This window comes from Bradysia coprophila, unplaced genomic scaffold (assembly GCF_014529535.1).
Source record: "Bradysia coprophila strain Holo2 unplaced genomic scaffold, BU_Bcop_v1 contig_193, whole genome shotgun sequence".
Classification (NCBI taxonomy): Eukaryota; Metazoa; Arthropoda; class Insecta; order Diptera; family Sciaridae; genus Bradysia; species Bradysia coprophila.
This window is the reverse complement of record NW_023503456.1, coordinates 2,306,427-2,326,956: the sequence shown is the minus strand read 5'-3', so window position 1 is coordinate 2,326,956 and position 20,530 is coordinate 2,306,427. Positions and strand designations below refer to the sequence as shown.

The 20,530-nt window shown below is 37.7% G+C and overlaps 2 protein-coding genes across 2 annotated transcripts; both read right to left on the bottom strand.

Annotated features, from left to right (window-relative positions):
- Positions 1-3,250: 3,250 nt before the first annotated feature.
- LOC119075233 (alpha-tocopherol transfer protein-like) lies at positions 3,251-9,064 on the bottom strand. The gene is made up of 6 exons (XM_037181625.1): positions 8,876-9,064; positions 5,245-5,401; positions 5,075-5,182; positions 4,867-5,011; positions 3,479-3,692; positions 3,251-3,414 (listed from the first exon to the last, which is right to left on the bottom strand). The coding sequence occupies exons 1-6, from the start codon at positions 8,985-8,987 to the stop codon at positions 3,260-3,262; spliced, it is 891 nt and encodes a 296-aa protein (XP_037037520.1). The 5' UTR covers positions 8,988-9,064; the 3' UTR covers positions 3,251-3,259.
- Positions 9,065-9,784: 720 nt separating this feature from the next.
- On the bottom strand, positions 9,785-11,310 carry LOC119075232 (alpha-tocopherol transfer protein-like). The gene is made up of 6 exons (XM_037181624.1): positions 11,133-11,310; positions 10,772-10,928; positions 10,597-10,704; positions 10,335-10,479; positions 10,052-10,265; positions 9,785-9,987 (listed from the first exon to the last, which is right to left on the bottom strand). The coding sequence occupies exons 1-6, from the start codon at positions 11,242-11,244 to the stop codon at positions 9,833-9,835; spliced, it is 891 nt and encodes a 296-aa protein (XP_037037519.1). The 5' UTR covers positions 11,245-11,310; the 3' UTR covers positions 9,785-9,832.
- Positions 11,311-20,530: the final 9,220 nt, after the last annotated feature.

The following is a 20,530-nucleotide window of genomic DNA, read 5'->3' as shown; positions in this document are numbered from 1 at the left end:
AAACATAACCGCGACTTAAACAAATTTGTTCGTGAAAACTTCAAAGTGAGGTTTTGTTGGCTTCTCTGTGGATGACGATTGACATTTTCAACGGCCTTGGAAGAAACATAACCTATGGCAACTACAACGCATTATCATGCCCAGAGCGGTAGCGGAGGACTTGACGCAGTCTACCTTCCAAAAAAAAGAACGACGAAATTTTTTTGAAACGCGGCAACTATGTATAGCCGAACATTTCAGTTTATGCCCTTTAGACTTTATCACCACAAATCCTATTCTATCTTATTCTCGCTTCAAATACGAGTAAAACGAGCTATCACTCGACTATGCAGGTTTAAAATTGCCGGAGATACATCGTTTTGAAGTTGGTCATTTTTCATACTAAATACACCAAATTGACTTTTCCCAAACAATCAAAATCCTTCAACTTACTCTGTATGTTTCTGTCTATCTACCTATCTATCTATCGACGGTCGATCTCGGAAACTAGTCAGCCAATCTCCATGAAATTTTGCAGTAACCTCAGGGTGGGCATAAAAATGAATATGTGATACGCCATTCTTCTTCTTCTTCTTTTTCAGCCTGTTTCTATCCACTGCTGGATGTAGGCCTCTCCAACTTCTTTCCATTTCGTACGATCCATTGCCATTTGCTGCCAGTTTTTACCTGCAATATTCTTAATTCCGTTTGTCCATCTCTCTGGTGGTCTCTCTACCTATAGCTCGTCTTTTATATGGTCGCCAGTTCATGATCTTTTTGGTCCAACGTTCGTCTGTCCTTCTTGCAATATGTCCCGCCCAGCTCCATTTCAGAGATGCTATTCTTTCCATGACATCAACGACCCTGGTTTGTTGTCGAATCCATTGATTCGTCATTCTGTCTCTGAGTGTTATTCCAAGCATACTCCGTTCCATGGCTCTTTGTGTCACTCTCAATTTATCTTCGGATGCTTTCGTTAAAGTTAACGTTTCCGCTCCATAAGTGAGCACTGGAAGGACACAAGTGTCGAAAACTTTGCGTTTCAGACTATTATTCATTTAGTCTGTGTCTTCCGAACGCTGCCCATGCAAGACCAATCCTACGTCTTATTTCTGCAGTTTGGTTGTCCAGACCTAACTTCAGTTTATGTCCTAGACCTGTCGACTCGTTCAATGACAGTGTCACCAATTTTGATTTCTCTATCGTCCCTGATGTTGGTCATGACTTTTGTTTTCGATAAGTTCATCTTGAGGCCAACTTTGATTTCCTCTTCACTTAACTGTTGTAGCATAAGCTGAGCCTGACCTAGATTCGCTGCTATCGGTACAATGTCATCAGCGAAGCGGAGATTGCTCAGGTACTCTCCATTTATCTTTATTCCCATTTTACTCCAGTTTAACTTCCTAAAAATACTCTGCAGAATCGCCGTGAATAATTTCGGTGAAATGGTGTCACCCTGCCTTACACCTCGGCCGATTCTGAATTTCTCCGTGCTATTTTATGAAGTTTTATACATGAAGTAGCATTTTTGTACACATATCGAATTGTGTTGGAGTACCTTGAGTCTACTCTACATTCGTCTAATGCGTCCAATATCGACCATGTTTCCACTGAATCGAAACCTTTTTCGAAGTCTATGAATAGCAAGACTATGTCGATGTTGTATTCACGACACTTCTCAATAAGCGTTCTCATCACCTGCAAATGGTCGTTTGTGCTGAAACCAGATCTGAAAGCAGCTTGTTCAACAGGTAGGTAGAAGTCGAACTTGTTAGTGTTCCTCTTCGTAATGATTTTCATAAACAACTTGTAGAGTGTTGACAATAGGCTTATGGGTCGGTAATTTTCCAGCTTTGTTATGTCTCCTTTTTTATGCAGCAATGTAATTACCGCATTTTCCCAGGCTTCTGGTACTTCTTCCCATTGGAGATATTGATTAAACAAAGCCGTGATTGCCTTTAATAAGGAGTCTCCACCCAGTTTAATCGCTTCCACTGCCATTACGCCATTACCCCAGGAAAAACCCTAATTTAGTTTTATTGGCCTCGAAGTGGCTTCTGAGTGTGGTTTTCGAGGGTTGGGAACGTGTTTTCGGCTGTAGCTCAGCTGTATTGAAACCTACTGAGGCGTGAGACCCATCAAATGAAAGGTATTCACCACACGAATCAAACAAAACAAAAATATTTAGAAAAATTGGTGCAGATCCGGTTGAGCTAGAGTGGTCAGAGTGACCAAATTTTGAGCTACTCGAGCATAGGATGAAAGGACTAATATTTTTTGCGATTATAAGAGATAGAGAGTTACTTTCTTCGGAACATAGGGGCATATGTGAAAAATGTCGAAAGTTAGAAATGGGTGGGTCTATTAGGGTTTTAGAGTTATTTTGTGAATGGTGGCAGATAGAGAGTTACTTTCTTCGACAAAGTCTCAAAGTTTTACGAGTAGAACAGAGGGGCATATGCAAAAAATGTCAAAAATTGGAAATGGGTGGGTCAATTAGGGTTTTAGAGCTATTTCTTGAATGGTTGCAGATAGAGTTACTTTCGTCAAATTTTCAATTTTCTTCAAATTTTTGGTTTTCGTCACATTTTCGATTTTCGTTAAATTTTCGAATTTCGTCAAATATTCATTATTTCGTCAAATTTTCGAAATTCGTTCTAAAAAGCACTTCCAAAACGACTGATACCCAAACAAAAATCTCTTCGAGAAAAGTGTGACGCAGTCTATGAAGTACAATTTCTAAAATGAATGATATCGCTAGAGTTGACGCTTTCAGCTTCGTTACGCAAAATTTTGTTGTTGCTTTAAGTCACATTTTTTTTTGGTAAAAATTATTTGGCAGATGATGAGAAAAACTAAGCCAGCTTGTTTGAACTAAAATTGGGAGTAAAATTTAATTTTTGCGTAACGAAGCTGAAAGCGTCAACTCTAGCGATATCATTCATTTTAGAAATTGTACTTCAAAGACTGCGTGACACTTTTCTCGAAGAGATTTTTGTTGGGATCATATATTCACTATAGATCATCTTCGCTATTATACGGTACTTTCAGACGTAACCTCACTCAAGTTTCGTTAAATGTTTCGTTCATTTATTCATTTGTATGACATTTTTTTAAACTTGGATGGCATTTTTTAACGTGGCTGGCATTTCAAACGACCTTGAAGGTGATCTATAATAATTCAACATTTTAATAATCTAGATTCCTCTTCGTCCATTCAAACATTTCATTTTTCTCTGTGATTCCTCTTCCAAAAATCAATCGAGTAAGATACAAAAATTCAATCGAATTCCAATTTTTTGAAATTTCCTTCCATTCCAAACAAATCACCAGCTCCTTTCGGTTTGCCAGGTCGCAACTTTTCGTTTACACGCCTCTCAGACTCTTCACGCAGGAAAAAGTCCCGGTTCTCTTTGATCTGATTGTAGGTTTTCTCTGGAACGGAACATTTTACTTCCAGAACAAAACACCAGCAAGAGTTCAAGAGCTTCGGAATTACCTCGAAGTTCGTCGAATGTCCCAGCTTTACCACCGTACTCATTCGGTAGCTGTTCGGGAAATACATGTTTCCTCAACGACTCCACTGTCGAATGCAATTCCAATACATCGAGTAATTCTCTTTTCATAAACGGTCGCATTAGCGCCAATACTTTATCCATAAATGAGACCGTGTTAACGAAATGTAATCCCTTCAATCGTACTGGCAAACCTTCCTGATAATTGAAATAGAATCGCGGCTTTTAGAATTTTTGATAGACGATTTTGCTATAATGAATGCTTGCATAGCACTGCTCCTACCAAACATAGAAAGTATTTGGAGGCAGATTTTTTCTTTAAGACAGCAGTCATTCTTCTCTTGGTGTACACACACAACACATGCAAGTGTATGTGATGCCTTGGCATCACACTCAATACACGCTATAAATTATTAGCGTTTGAGTCGCTCGTGAAGAACAATTTCGTCACAAATTGTATCGATATTAGCAACGATACATTCCAATAAAATATTGAAATTATAAACATAGCTTGGTCAGGAACTTAAGTGTGTCGCACAAGCGACTGAAAATGCTTAAAATGCAATTCTGCATTACAAGCATATTCAGCCGCTCGATAAGTGGGACATTTGGGTTCGTCGCCAAGTTGATGTCTTAGCGTTATGAGCAAAAATTCAGTCAGTCTTTTTGGAACCGCGATTGAGATTAGTTCTTCTTTTGGAAACGACAGTAAGTCTAGTTTTGGTATTTAATAACAGCGACGGTAGTGAAGTAGTGAAACTAAATTTGGTGAATTACCGCGAGATTAGTAAAAGAGAGAAATTATTGTGAAGAGTTAAGAAATCAAATCAAAATAAAGTTTTGCGTTTATGTTAAGAGTATTACCGTGAAAGTAGTACAAGAGAGAAATTATTGTGAGAAGTTAAGAAATTAAGTCAATGTAAAGTTGTGTCTTTATGTTAAAATAGCCAAAGTTGCAGAATCAAGTTCAGTATCGTATAATATCTGTAGTAAATCTTATAAATCATAAAATCGTATCAAATAAATGTTCAACCGATAAACCAGTGACTTTGAATTAGAAATCTTAATAACATCTTGGCACACCTTTGGATTAGAGGACATAGAAATTTGTCTCCCGCCGGACACGGGGTACGACATGTACACGCATTTTATCCTACGCGCAAAAGTCCATGTTCAAATGAACAAGGACTCTTGCGCGTAGCATAAAATTCTAACGCATCCAAAAGCATTGCTGAGGCCTTTCGACGTCTGACATAAGTACAAGGGTTTATGCTAGAGCAGTGTGCTATCTACCTTTCACCTATACTTATTCGGCTTAAAAGTCTACTTTCTAGCTAGAATCACAAATTCCATGACAAAATGCAAAATTTACTTGCACGAAGAGCATGTACTTCTTCAACGTCGAAATTCCCAACTTTGCCAAATGTCCAAAGGTAACACCACTCATGTCCATTACGATCATGTAACCGTTTACTGTTCCTTCATCCATTATGCACATGTCGCTTACCATCGTAAACCTTAAAAACGAGACAATTTTTCGGAACGTGTCAACCTCTCTAACCATTAAAAGACAATCTCACAATTTCAATGCATCACCGAACACAAACTTTGATGGATCCGAATCCATCCACCTTGCGAAAATCGATTTGTAACCGTCGGGTGTCAATCCTGGTAATGGTGTGTATAGCCTGAACAGACAATTTATGGTTAGAATGTCTGAAAGTGCATGAAGAGATATTGGCAAGCATACAGCAGGCTCATCTGTGCTACGACATCCTTCCCTAGGACATCACGATTGGCGAAAAATTCCGGACAATGGGTACGAATGGTGAATGCTGCGTCTATTCGTAATTGAGTCATGACAACACTGTTGTAGCATGAGTGGAAGAAGATAACGATTTCGAGCTCTTAAATTAAAGAAGAAAAAACGCATCTGATGTTAAGCGTCTAACATATTATGTGCAGAGAATCCCATTTTCGGGATTCTCTCACGCTTAATCGGTCGATTTTCGTATTTCTATACCTCGAAGATCAACGACCTCGCAAAATTTAGGTATAATTAGAAACAAATTTCGAATTTCCATCAAAATTTTAATATTTTCAAAATAGTAAATACTGAAGGTGGTGGAAACCCTCAGCGGATCAGAGAGATTATGGATCCCGATTTTCCTGTGAATTCATGTTTGTAATGTTGCCATCATCACATTTTCTCATGATTAATGTTGTTGCACCTGCTAAGTTTGTATGCAGAGAAATGTTCAGCAAAGTTCTGAAAGAACAGGTTAAGACAACCACGAAGACACCAAATTTTATAAACAGATTGTGTGAGAAATCAACTTAAAGAAAATATTTTTCTCGAAAATTCAGAATTTTGTTTTTGTTAAGTTCCATTTTACACATAAACTTCGCAGTCATTGACGCAATTGTGTGTCACCGCCTTCGTGATCAACTCAGAGTTGTCTTAACCTGTCCTTTCAGAACCTTGATGTTAAGTTGGTACGTCTGTGGCGAGATAGTAGGAATATGTGAATGACAGTTGGTTACTGTGGGAGAGAATGTTGAGAGAATTGCATTTCCATTCTCTCCCACAGGAGTCAACTGTCCTTCACATGATCTTTTCATCTCGCCACAGCACGGGCACTTTTAAGCTTTTCGAGTTCTTACGAGTGATTTTTTTGAAAGTGGACCAGGCTCCGTCGGAGCTATTTTTTAGCGACTCTTTGTTTTCATGCCCAGATAGCCCTTGGCCCCAATAGTCTAAAACTGCAGTCGTTTAAAGTCGAAAAGTCAAAAAAGGGTGTTTTTTATACGTGATTTACTGCCGCTGCAGGCTATAGACATACATGTGTGTGGGTTCATTGGATAGGTATTGTCAAGAAGAAACGGGGCAAGCACAGATATCTTACATGTCCTGTACCGTTGTTCGAAAATAACAAAAATATTGTGTCAGTCAAAGGCTGAAAATTTTGATGAAGTTCAAAAGGTGATATCTCGCACCTGGCGAATGTTTACGGTTAGATCAGTTGATTTTTGTTGATAAAACTTTCGCCTACTTTCCTCATCAGCTGCCATTTGTGACGCATACCTTTTGGCGTGTCGAATCTGTAAGCGTCACCTACACCGATATCAGTTCTTTTGTAAGTGGATAACAGGACTTGCGTCACACATCCACTGTAAGTGGTTTTGGGCGATGGCGATGGGAGGAAAAAAATGGAAAGATGTGAACGAATTCCCAGAAAATGTTAAAAAACATAGCTAACGCCGACCCGTACGAAACACCTATTCGCATCAAAAGCCTTTAATGTGAAACTCTTCATTTCTCTTACTTCATTTTCTTCTCTGCTGAAAAACTATTCTCCCTTTAAAATCACTTACATTATCCACTCTTTGCCTTGTTATCATATACAACTAAATTGCCGGAGGCAATATAGACAGCCCCGTACGAAGACAAATTTCATAAATTCCTATTTAAACAGCTATATACCGCTATATTCCGCTATATTTACCTATATTTTGCTATAAATAAACATTTCCCAGATGAATATGCTATTATATAGCTCTATATGCCTGTATATAGCTCAATATAGCTGTATATAGGTATATATAGATGTCCGTATATGGAATCCCTGAAACCCCACACACAAAACAAATTATTTCCATGTTAACAGAAACTCTCTAAGTACCATTTTTCCCACTTTATATCACTTTTAATAAAATCCAATATGGCCGCCGGCAGCCATTTTGTTAGGAGACCGGAAATAGTACCGACGCTTTACATTCGTTAAGACCTTTCAAACAAAAAAAAATTCATGAAATTCGGTCAAAATTTACTCGAGATATTGTCAAAATACACCACGTTCACTGTACTTCCGAGTAGCCAGATAAGAGCTCACTCCAAGAGACCTAGCTCACGCTCCGGAGAACATAATTTCATAAAAAAAATTTCCCTGATTGGTACGGTCAATACCTATCTAATAAAACTAAAACAGACGAAATATGTTCAAATGTGGCCGACCTACAAGCAAAAACTGCTTGCCGCCCTGTGCCTGTTCCACACCAAGGGGTCTAACTCACGAGTCGGTCATCCGATTTCCATAAACTTTTTTTTGTCGATCGGTATTGTAAATACCTTTTATTTGACGTATCACTTACAAGTTTAACGTTTAAATGTCCGAAGATATCTTCGAAAAACCGTAAAGCACTTATTGGGCCACAGCTCGGGAAGGGTCGATCCAAAATCACTCATCTTCGAACTTAGCCTGTCTTTTGACATAACCAAACGGGAAAAAAAAGAATTTTCAAAATCGGATGCGTTTTACTCAAGTTATCGTGCAGACAGACAGACGGACAGACGGACAGACAGATTTTTTTTTCGCGGATTTGGCATCTCTAGACAACCACAATAGGTTTCCCCTTACTCAGGGAGTCCAATTCGACGTGTTACAAACGTATGCGTAAACCTGTAAGACCCCAGTACTTCGTACGGGTCTAAAAATGGGAAAATGGGATTGGCCGTATAACAAATTCCCAGAAAATGTGCAAAAAAAGGAAAAATTGAAACAAATTTCCAGAAAATTTGCAAAAAATGGGAAAATGGGAATAGCCGTAGAACAAATTCACAGAAAGTGTGCAAAAAATCTGAGAAAAAAAATCCCAGAAAATGTGCAAAAAATTTGAAAATGGGAATCGCCGTAGAACAGATTCCCAGAAAATGTGCAAAAAATGGGAAAATGGGAATTTTTTCCTCCAATTTTTTGCACATTTTCTTTGAATTTACTCTACGGCCATTTCCATATTCCCATTTTTTACACATTTTTGACATTGTATAATGTTATTGGCCACTTAAAAAAAGTGAACTTTAAAACCCACCAAATGACGGTGCTTCCGAACTGAAGAAAAAAGATTAAGTCGAATCGACACAACGCTAAATTGTAGCCTAAATTTGTTACTAAACTTGTTCAACGTTTTGTAAATGAAATATTCCTTCTACAAAATGTGAAGAAATGACAAATTCCTGAAGAAACGGTAGTTTCCTAACTGCTCGTCATTTCTTCAAGGAACTCGACATTTCTTCTTGTTGCAAGTGTGTATTTCACACAATTTCGTGTGTGCACAAAAAGTGTGTAAAATATAAAATACACTCTTTTAAAAAGTTTTTACGCACAATGTGTAAAATACACGCTTAAAAGAGCCCGTGCGCCACAGGCGTGCCAACTTATCATTTCTCTGTTTGTATGGAATCAACTTATCCTTATCACTAGCTGCAACTCGACATAAACGAATTAAACATGTGTGCGCCATAACGAAACTAAATTCACTTGAAAGTAGGGATCCGTGCGTCACTTTTGAAATTTTATTGGTAGAGCAACTGAGTTTCTAACCTGTTAAATTCGGTAAATGGGGTTGTCGCAGGCACCAGTCCATCAATTTCAAAATTTCGTCTCTTTTCAATTCAGAAAACTTTCTGTACTCGTCTTCGATGTGGCCCACCATATTCGTCAAATTCAGAATGTATTGTTTCTGTGAGTAGAGTGTGCGATTCTAGGCACGGTCACTCAATCGTTCTAAGTTCGTTCAAGCGAAACACTAAAACTACTCCGTCATAAAACGTATTTGTAATGATCATATCTATAATTAAACAGCAGCGGTGCTATTTTACGTTGACACTGTGCGGGAAGTATGGAAGCTCAGATATCAATTTTTGTTTAACGGGGCTTCAACGTTTTACGATAATTAACGGAATCCTGGTACTCGTACAGTACGTACAGTACGAGTCGTACATTCAAAGAAAAACTTAGTAAATGTTGAGATCATCAGTAAATCCCATTTGTATGTTGAATGGATGCCTTGCAAATAAACTTTCTTTATGATATAATCATTAATGGCAACTGCAAATGTGCCATCTCATTTGACTAAAAGTCAGAATCTTGCGACAGCAATAACACGCAGTTAGTCACTAAGGTTCATTATGATGATAAACGTTAAATAAAATGGAAATGTTTGTCACGTCCTTGATAGCTTGTTTAAATCTAAATCGATTGATTGTGGATGTTGATTTACTGGGTGAAAATGAATAAACCCAAACGCGCTACAATCGAGGCTACAATGACCTTTAAGCGAAAAGTAATAACACAATCAAAGACCTAGATTAAGAGATTAAATCAGAAATTTTTTGAAGCTCAGGACCTTCAAATTGCCGGTAATAAATAAAAGCTCTGGCGAGTAACGAGAATAAGAGACAAAAAAAAACTCATCAGGAACGACTGACTATTCAGTAAAATACACATCCAGTGTTTACGCCAGTGATTTAATACTTCAAGATCTTCAGGTACAAAAATTCAATCGAATTCCAATTTTTTGAAATTTCCTTCCGTTCCAAACAAATCACCAGCTCCTTTCGGTTTGCCAGGTCGCAACTTTTCGTTTACACGCCTCTCAGACTCTTCCCGCAGGAAAAAGTCCCGGTTCTCTTTGATGTGATTGTAGGTTTTCTCTGGAACGGAACATTTTACTTCCAGAACAAAACACCAGCAAGAGTTCAAGAGCTTCAGAATTACCTCGAAGTTCGTCGAATGTCCCAGCTCTACCACCGTACTCATTCGGTAGCTGTTCGGGAAATACATGTTTCCTCAACGACTCCACTGTCGAATGCAATTCCAACACATCGAGTAATTCCCTTTTCATAAACGGTCGCATTAGCGCCAATACTTTATCCATAAATGAGACCGTGTTAACGAAATGTAGTCCATTCAATCGTACCGGCATACCCTCCTAGATTATTTAACCGATTAATGAGAATTTACACGACTTGTAACGCCGCCAATTTTGCTTAACGCTTACTTGCAGATAGAACATGAACTTCTTCATCGTCAAAATCCCTAACTTTGCCAAATGGCCAAAGACAACGCCATTCATGTCCATTACAATTATGTGACCATTTGCTGTTCCTTCATCCATTATGCACAAATCGCATACCATCGTGTACCTATGAAACGTATGGGGATCATCAATTGCTCAATTCCCGTTTCAAGAGTAATGATATGCTGTGCCATATTGGAGCAGCTGTTATAACTATCATTACTCAATGCAAAAATAATCTCACAATTTCAATGCATCAGCGAACACAAAATTCGATGGATCTGAATCCATCAACTTCGAATAAATCACTTTGTAACCATCTGGCGTCAATCCTGGCAATGGTGTAAATAGCCTTCAAGCAGACAATTTGAAGATTCTTTTTGAGTAATAATAGAATGTCTTTTAAAGTGTACACCTACAGTCGGTTCATCTGTGCTTCGACATCCTTAGCTAAAACATCACGGTTGGCAAAAAAATCCGGGCAATGAGTACGTATGGTGAGTGCGGTATCTATGCAAGATTTAGTCGTTGCAAAGCTGTTGTAGCAGGAATGGTAGTAGATGATGATTTCGAGCTCTTAAATTTAGTAAATGGGATTATAAGGATCAGTTAAATTCTGATTGTCTATGGTAAAAAGAGACTTTTAGATCAGGGTGTTGATGAAGTGTTGACTATATAAATGCAACGTTCAAATGGCATAGCATTTAGTTTCTGTTTTAATCTCTCTTGAACAGCACTTATATACACAACATAAGTGCACAAAGTGCACAAGCCACTAACCAGTCAGATTCGGTAGATGCGGTTGTCGTTTGCACCAATCCATCAATTTTAATACTTCATCCTTTTTCAATTCTGGAAATTTTTTGTACTCGTTTTCAATGTCAGCCACCATATTACCAAATAGCAAGTACGACACTTCTTAGAAAAACAGTAGCTACCCGATCAACTTTTTTATTCAAACTGAGCCACTAGCAAATTGTTTTGCACTTGCAATGCACAGGTTCATTCAACAGTGTGGTGGGAATAAAATTAAAAAGCTCGACTCTTTGTACTCTTGGTGGCTGAATTTTTAGTTATAATTGAAGTGACCAAAAAACCACTTACAGTGGAAGTGTGACGCAAGTCCTTTTATCCACTTACAAAAGAGCTGATATCGGTGGGGGTGACGCTTACAGCTCCGACACGAAAAAACAAATGCGTCACGGCGCGGCAGGTGATGAGGATTGTGCAGACAACTGATTCAAAAAACTGGTTATTAAAAAGGCGTTCGGACAAAATAACCCCGGACATTTATTTAGCGTATGGTGTTTACATCTATTACAATTCTTATATTAACATATACATAGAACTTATATCTAATACTGCTGAGTTAATCTTTTCCACAGTTAATTGTTGTGGTGATGCCTGCCGGGAGGATGGCCTAGCCAAATGATTCGGCAACCGAAGGTAGATGATATTTTTCGTCTTTCGACATCGTGAAGACCCATTTTGTAATGTGTATACTGGGTTGCCATCATTCACATTCACATCACACTCGCAGGTTGTAGGCGCCATCTTATGTGCAGATTTTTAATGACAGGTTCCATTGCTGGGGTGGTCGAATCGAACACACCGATGCACCATCTCGTATTGAATCGTTCTGACCCGCACTGATGATTCTCCTATACAGTACACCTTCCTTTTCCATATGAGACTCTCATATTCTCTCATATGAGAGTGACGTCACATATTTTTGTGTACCTTATTTTCCGAGACTACCCAATTTATGAAGCTTGGGTGAACTTAGGGACGTACAAGTTACTCAGAGAAAAATTCCTCGTAATGTCAGCACCGGGGATCGAATCCGGGCCTTCTCCGTGGAAGTCTAGTGCGTTCACCACTAGACCACCCGTCCCATAGCCCCGGACAAAATAACTGCGAAACACATATTTTAAAAACAAATTGTGAATAACACCCGCTAGCAGAATATATGGCGTAGGGTCAGTGTACCAATCACCAGATATCTATGAGTAGTCGTTATACTATTATAAGAAACCAAAAATTTTAGAATCTTTTTATGTTATTTACTCCTACCACTAGTGTACATAACTTCGAGTATATTTTCGAGTATGTATCGACTATATTCGAAAACATCGTCTGTTCGAGAACATCGACTATATTCGTTGATATCGACTATATTCGATGATATCGACTATATTCGATGATATCGACTATATTCGATGATATCGACTATATTCGATGATATCGACTATATTCGATGATATCGACTATATTCGATGATATCGACTATATTCGATGATATCGACTATATTCGATGATATCGACTATATTCGAGGACATCCACTATATTATATGACATCGACTATAATAGAGTATATCTCGACTATATTCGATGATATCGACTATATTCGATGATATCGACTATATTCGATGATATCGACTATATTCGATGATATCGACTATATTCGATGATATCGACTATATTCGATGATATCGACTATATTCGATGATATCGACTATATTCGAGGACATCCACTATATTATATGACATCGACTATAATAGAGTATATCTCGACTATATTCGAGTATATCTGGACAATATTCGATGACGTCGACAATATTCGAGGACATCGGCAATATTCGATGACATCGATAATATTCGAGGACATCGACTATATTCGATGACATCGACAATATTCTAGGACATCGACAATATTCGTTAGAAAGTAGAGACCCGTAGTAACGAGGTTTGATAGGTTTTAGTGGCTTTATGGCGGCAGAGGAGCCCTTAGAAGCTCGCCGAGGTAGTCAAATTTTCTCATTGTCGTAACCTTGTACAGCGACGGTCAACGGCATCCGTAGTACCGTTGGACTTCTGGTGGACTACAATGTCTAGCGCTTCCACACTCGGACCTTTAGACATTTTTTGGGTATGTATCGCAGCGTCTTTCTAAGCACTACAAACCTGCACACTTCCAAATAAATCGTCTGTTTATTGGCGAAATAATTCAACTTTTAGTTCACAAATAAATGTTATTCAACATGCGACTCAGCTCACTTTTACAGCTCTACAGCCAAAAAATAAAAAGACAACCAGAAAAAGTTGTTCCACAAAATTGTCAGGGGAGACTAACGATTCTATAGAGCCATCGATCATTCGGATCGGATGTGGCTTGAATTTCATTTTCATATAAGGATGAAGTTTTCGCAAATTTATTCTTAATGAGCTGATACAACAAAAGCTTACCGAACAGACCGTTGTTATGTTAAGGGTTCCTATGAGAAAATTCCATAACCATAACCATACTTGAATACTTAAATTCAGCAACGGTAAGTCACATCATCTAATTATAAGAAAAATGAAATTTTATCGATTTTTTTATATTTATCGAAAACAAACTTTTGTTAAGATCGATAACCTATTTTAAACGACGTTTGGATGGTAGGAGCAAATGGAGGAAAGTTCGTGTACATACGTTCCTTCTTCTTCTTCTTCTTTTTCAGCCTGTTTCTATCCACTGCTGGATGTAGGCCTCTCCAACTTCTTTCCATTTCGTACGATCCATTGCCATTTGCTGCCAGTTCCTTAGTTCTACAGAATTTTCTTTATTGTGTCAGTACTTGCGTCACGGCGCCTTACTAACGTGGTATCATGACGCACATATATTATACATGATAATGTCCCGTTCCAGCATGCACTTTTCTTTATGGTATAATTTGTTTAAATATTACATTTTGAAATTTAATATTTTCAATGTGAAGGTCTCATTAAGTTATGTCATCTCCATTATAATTGCACACCTGAATACAATATGTTTGGTGCAGTGTGCATTGTATATGTTGTCAACAACGACCAATTTAGTTGTTGATAGTTGTGTGCTGTTCATTTGCGTGCAAAATAAGTGATATTGTTGTGTAACCCATTTGCAAACCTGATATCATAGAGCACGATGATGAATTATTGTAGATTGACATGTAAAATAATAAATAGTGGCAGCGTACGCAGCGTTTTCTATAAACTCGTCTTTGATTTAACATTTTTTGTTAGCCGTGTTGATGACTGGTTTCAATAATCCAGTTGGTGGATAAATTGCATTTCCTTTTAAAAGGCATCGGTTCTAAAATTGAAGAATACATTTGAGTTTCTCGGATTTCTTTTTTGATCAGAAACCTTTTTGAAATATGTCTCTTCTTCTTCTTCTTTTTCAGCCTGTTTCTATCCACTGCTGGATGTAGGCCTCTCCAACTTCTTTCCATTTCGTACGATCCATTGCCATTTGCTGCCAGTTTGTACCTGCAATATTCTTAATTCCGTTTGTCCATCTCTCTGGTGGTCTACCTATAGCTCGTCTTTTATATGGTCGCCAGTTCATGATCTTTTTGGTCCAACGTTCGTCTGTCCTTCTTGCAATATGTCCCGCCCAGCTCCATTTCAGAGATGCTATTCTTTCCATGACATCAACGACCCTGGTTTGTTGTCGAATCCATTGATTCGTCATTCTGTCTCTGAGTGTTATTCCAAGCATACTCCGTTCCATGGCTCTTTGTGTCACTCTCAACTTTTCTTCGGATGCTTTTGTTAAAGTTAACGTTTCCGCTCCATAAGTGAGCACTGGAAGGATACAAGTGTCGAAAACTTTGCGTTTCAGACTATTATTCATTTTGCTTTTGAAAATTAGTCTGAGTTTTCCGAACGCTGCCCATGCAAGACCAATCCTACGTCTTATTTCTGCAGTTTGGTTGTCCAGACCTAACTTCAGCTTATGTCCTAGATATACATAGCTGTCGACAGTGTCAATGACAGTGTCACCAATTTTGATTTCTCTATCGCCCCCGATGTTGGTCATGACTTTTGTTTTCGATAAGTTCATCTTGAGGCCAACTTTGATTGCCTCTTCACTATTAACTGTTGTAGCACAAGCTGAGCCTGACCTAGATTCGCTGCTATCGCTCGTACAATGTCATCAGCGAAGCGGAGATTGCTCAGGTACTCTCCATTTATCTTTATTCCCATTTTACTCCAGTTTAACTTCCTAAAAACACTCTGCAGAATCGCCGTGAATAATTTCGGTGAAATGGTGTCACCCTGCTTTACACCTCGGCCGATTCTGAATTTCTCCGTGCTATTTTATGAAGTTTTATACATGAAGTAGCATTTTTGTACACATATCGAATTGTGTTGGAGTACCTTGAGTCTACTCTACATTCGTCTAATGCGTCCAATATCGACCATGTTTCCACTGAATCGAAAGCTTTTTCGAAGTCTATGAATAGCAAGACTATGTCGATGTTGTATTCACGACACTTCTCAATAAGCGTTCTCATCACCTGCAAATGGTCGTTTGTGCTGAAACCAGATCTGAAAGCAGCTTGTTCAACAGGTTGGTAGAAGTCGAACTTGTTAGTGTTCCTCTTCGTAATGATTTTCATAAACAACTTGTAGAGTGTTGACAATAGGCTTATGGGCCGGTAATTTTCCAGCTTTGTTATGTCTCCTTTTTTATGCAGCAATGTAATTCCGCATTTTCCCAGGCTTCTGGTACTTCTTCCCATTGGAGACATTGATTAAACAAAGCCGTGATTGCCTTTAATAATGAGTCTCCACCTAGTTTAATGGCTTCCACTGGAACACCATCTTCTCCGGGAGACTTTTTGTTTTTCATCTCGGCTACTGCAGCTTTGACTTCATCAACAGTTATGTCGGGCATATCCTCCGATCCCACGTTTCTTATTATTGGTCTATCTTCGGTTTCTTCCGTTGGGCTCTGTCTTGCTGAAGAAAACAAATTCTCATAAAATTCTGTTGCAATGTTTAATATCGCATTTCGATCCGTTTGGATCGTTCCTGTTTTGTCTCGTAATTTGAAGATTTCTTTTTTGGCGTTTGTCATTTTTCTCCGTAGGACTTTCATATTGCAGTTAGCTTCAATTATGTTTTGAGCCAATTGGACATTATATTTTCTTTCATCTGATCTCCTTGCTTTGTTGATACTTGTAGACAGGTTCCGGTATTCCACCGAATCTCGTCCTCCGTTTTTTACCAACTCTGCTCTGCTTGCGATCAGGTCTAATGTTTCTCTGCTGAGTTTTGATTCTTTCCCTTGGACGGATTTGCATTTGGATTTCATGAATCCCATTATTGTATCGACGATTTTGGTATTCAATTCGTCCAATGTTTCACATTGATTGTTGACGTTATCTAATTCGGCAGTCATTTTCGTAGCAAATTCTTCATTTTGTGTGTAAAGCCGTTGTACGTCAATCCTTTCACTTTTCTGAACTAGTTGTGATCTTTGAAATCTGGTATTTAACGTGACTCTTGCACGAACCATTCGGTGATCACTACCGGTTGAAAAATTGTTTAGGACCGTAACGTTCTTAACGGTTGACTTACAGCCAGTTATGATGTAATCGATCTCATTTTTCGTTACACCATCTGCACTAGCCCAAGTCCATTTCCGTTGAGGCTTTCCTGCAAAAAATGAATTCATTGCGTACAAATTGTGTTGCTGTAAGAAGTTGAGTAAAGTATTTCCACGCTCATTTCTTTGGTCGTTGCTAAAACTACCAACAGAAACTTCGGAGTCTTCTTCTCGTTTTCCCAGCTTCGCATTGAAATCACCGATTAGATATTGGTAATGTGAAGGGTTTTCGTCCAGAGCTTTCTCGACATCTTCATAGAATCTTTCTACTTCTTCTACTTGAAATATGTACGACCAAGAATGTATTAGCTTTAAATAAAAATTTAGTTTTGGTTGTAGTCATTTGACTAGTTGTGAGAAAAGTCAACAGTTTAACGAAATTTGCATAAACTGCTCAGTTTTCTCAGAGCTGGTCAAACTGCTGCAACCAAATCTATTTTCTTCTGAAAGCTAAAGTATAGTTTCCACTTAAAAAGAGCACTCCGTTTAGCCTCCGTTTACATGACAGTTGTAAAATAGAACAAAGGAACTGTCACGTAAACGAAGTAAAAAATTGAAATAAATTCAATTTTCGTACCTAGGACCCGAAAAGTCGGAGCCGAAAAGTTCCACTTTTTCCTTTTACGAAAAAAGTGGAACTAAAAGAGTGGTACTATTGTAACACTGGTTATTCGTACTAGGTATGAAATGTACTATTACACTCGGTTTGCGTGACAGTTCTTTTGTTCTACTTTACAACTGTCATGTAGATGGAGGCTAATGGGAGTGCTCTTTTTAAGTGGAAACTATACTTAACACATTCGTGGTCGTTATAGCGGTCGTACATTTTTACAAAATTCTGGTGGAAAGATATCATCAAAAGTAAACTAAAATAATTTTTATTGAAATTTATGTTGTACCATTTAAAAAACGCCCAAATGTATGCTTTTCAGCAACGCACATGCTTCTTAATGAATCACCTCCACCATGAAATGCAATTTCAACACAGAAAAGAAAAGTTCATAAATAATGTGTTTTAGCTCTAAGACTTCTTAACACAGACTTTTTAGCTCCGAACGAGGACAGTAAAAAAAATTTACAGAGAAAATTTTGACATACAGGCTTGTATGAAAATCCAACTTAACAAAAAAAAAATCTTTCGATTTTCTTACAAAAATCAAATTTTTAACGGTCAAAATTCATCTCTTTAAAAAACTGTACTGGTGGCTTGAATAACTGCTATGTCGTTGTGGAGCCCCGGATGTCGGATTAATCTTTCTTGAACGTCCACTGCCAATTACCACGTACTCCGAGCGACCTGTCAGATAAGACTTAAACCATTGAATCAATGAACTGTTAAATCCAAAGGGAACTAGTTTGTCGAGCAGACGGATGTGATTGATTTTATCAAACGCTTTGGAGAAGTCTGTGTAGAGGACATCAACTTGAGCACCGTTAGCCATAGACTGTGATACTGCTGTGACAAATTCCATTAAATTTGCATATAATGATTCGTATTATTTGGTTGGTGAATTGAAAACGCACATCATAATTGAAATTTCTTTTATTTACTCTGTTTTATAAGTTGACAATATGATTAGGTAGGTACGTATATTGCACTTAATATGAAAATTGAAAATATGTTGTTTTTTTTAAATTCTTTTATAGTAACAAGGGTAGTGAATGTATTTTAAAAATATATTTATCTACCGATGGGATGGTAATTCTTCTTCTTTTTTGTAATTTAAATTCGGTACGATTAGATGTTACTGATGATTAGGGTGGATCGACTCTAAAATAGGTAATCAAATGTTCTCAGCTCGGTGACAGAAAGTACTTTTGTTGCTTTTTGATGTCTTTGATTGAGAAAATATGTTATTGTTGAATGCAACTATCAAAAGAAGCAATGATCACTGGACGACGTATGTAATAACTTTTTGTGGAACTCAGCATTATAATGTACAAAATTAGATGCTTCGGTTGCATAAATTGTTGTGCGAATCTCGTGCAAAGTACTGGGCTCAGGATGTGTCATAATTTCACAAGCCTCGATTCCGTTAAATAACCATTAAAATCGATCATCCCTATTCATTTTAGTTCTTTTTAGTGTAAGAAAATGACAGTTTTTAAAAAGGTTAAAAAAGTTCTCAATCTTAAAGTTTAAATTTTTCTTACTGTGGCTATACGTAGCGACGTGAAAGAGACCTAATTCAAAGTATTCTTTTCTTCTACTGTCAAATGACAGAAGGTCAAAAGAAAAATTTAAATTAGGTCTCTTTCGCGTCGCTATGTGTAGCTAGAGTTTAATTGATTCTTTCTTCTAATTTTTTTTTCTTTTTTTTTCGGTAAACTCATCGCCTCAAAAATAGTCGCATAATTTTAGGCCTGCATCTCAATTTATTTTTATGTTTAAATGCTGTGGATTTGATACTTTTTCACCCTTATTTGTTAACCGAGTTGAAAAAAAGTTGGAAATTTCCTACTTTTTCCCGAGTCAAACACAACCTTTTTCACAGAACAGATCACGAAGTTTGAGCTGACTATTGTATCGCCTATGTTTTGAAAAGTATTTTTTCATATCTGCTGTGTGATATGCCTTATTTTCTCCCCTCGAAAGGCCAAAAGGTGACGCTTTGCTGACGATCGGCCGAATTACATTTCTAGTAAGAAAAGTTCAGCACTTTGTCCCCCGTGTGGAGAAAATATAACTTTTCGTACTTCAACTGTCACTTGTTTATGTTTTCAAAATTGGTATAGCAAATCGATATTTTCGTTTCATAAATCAAGCCTCGCACATATCAAAAATGTTGTGTTCACCTCTGGGAGAAATAGAAAATTCTCCACTATTTTATTTCCTCGGTAACCACATGACACACAAAAAATGGCCTGTTCTATGTCATGGAGAAGTCACTAGAGAATTTGTTGAGCTTCTCTTGTTTTAAATGGTAAGTATCTGGAATGTGCTCCACAAGTTAGAAATCATGTTGCTAGTAGATGAGTAGATGAGATTATTATCCATAATTTTGAGTAACAAAAATACTTAGAAATGGAATAGATTACACTCGCGGAATTTTGAAAATCGGCACATTTTCTGTTTCGTGGTTTCCTGGTTTTTTTGTGAATTTTGCATCTATTTTTATACGGAGAAATCAGAAACTCAAGTAAAACGGAGAAACAGAAAATGTGTCGGCTTTCAAAATTCCGTTCGTGTATTGATTTACAAACCGAATTTCAGTCTTATCTTAATAATATAAAAAAATATTAATTTGAACGTACGATAGGTTATAACGGGTTTGTTCGAAAAAGGGTAAAAATATGATTTTCTTTTGTATACCGGCACTTCATGATCTTTTAGTAAAGGAAAGGACACAGCGAAAAAATTGGTTTTGTTTTTAATAAAATTACTCTTAAAGAGAATGCTGCGAAAGTCATTACACTAAGTAACAGTTTTGTGATGAAAGCAAACTCGGTTTTTTGTGTAACAAGCATCGGTAACTGTCTTTTCGACAGTGTAGAGTTTTCATATCCAAGCCGAACAAATACCGAATCGAGTTGTTCAAAATTCCACGAGTATCACGGGTCTGTTTTCGAATTAATAATGAAATGATTAGCCACGTTCAGTGCATTCGGGTCTACTGCCTGTCCCATGCGAAAGTTGACGTAAGAATTAGCGAAAAATGAACCGAAAACATTCCACCATATAATTAATCATTTTCGTTGGGGGCAAATTGCTATGTAATGGTCAACTTTCGCTTAAGGGCGGGGTCCGTGTTTGGA

Bases quoted from the DNA above. Each gene is read 5' to 3' on its own strand.
- LOC119075233 (XM_037181625.1), bottom strand. From the start codon at position 8,987: ATGGTGGGCCACATCGAAGACGAGTACAGAAAGTTTTCTGAATTGAAA. The intron at 5,012-5,074 runs GTGAGATTGTCT...CTCGTTTTTAAG, and splicing joins TTCGGTGATGCATTGAAATT to GTTTACGATGGTAAGCGACA. The intron at 3,415-3,478 runs GTAATTCCGAAG...GTTCCGTTCCAG, and splicing joins GACATTCGACGAACTTCGAG to AGAAAACCTACAATCAGATC.
- LOC119075232 (XM_037181624.1), bottom strand. From the start codon at position 11,244: ATGGTGGCTGACATTGAAAACGAGTACAAAAAATTTCCAGAATTGAAA. The intron at 10,929-11,132 runs GTTAGTGGCTTG...ACTAAATTTAAG, and splicing joins GCATCTACCGAATCTGACTG to AGCTCGAAATCATCATCTAC. The intron at 10,705-10,771 runs GTAGGTGTACAC...GTCTGCTTGAAG, and splicing joins GAAGCACAGATGAACCGACT to GCTATTTACACCATTGCCAG.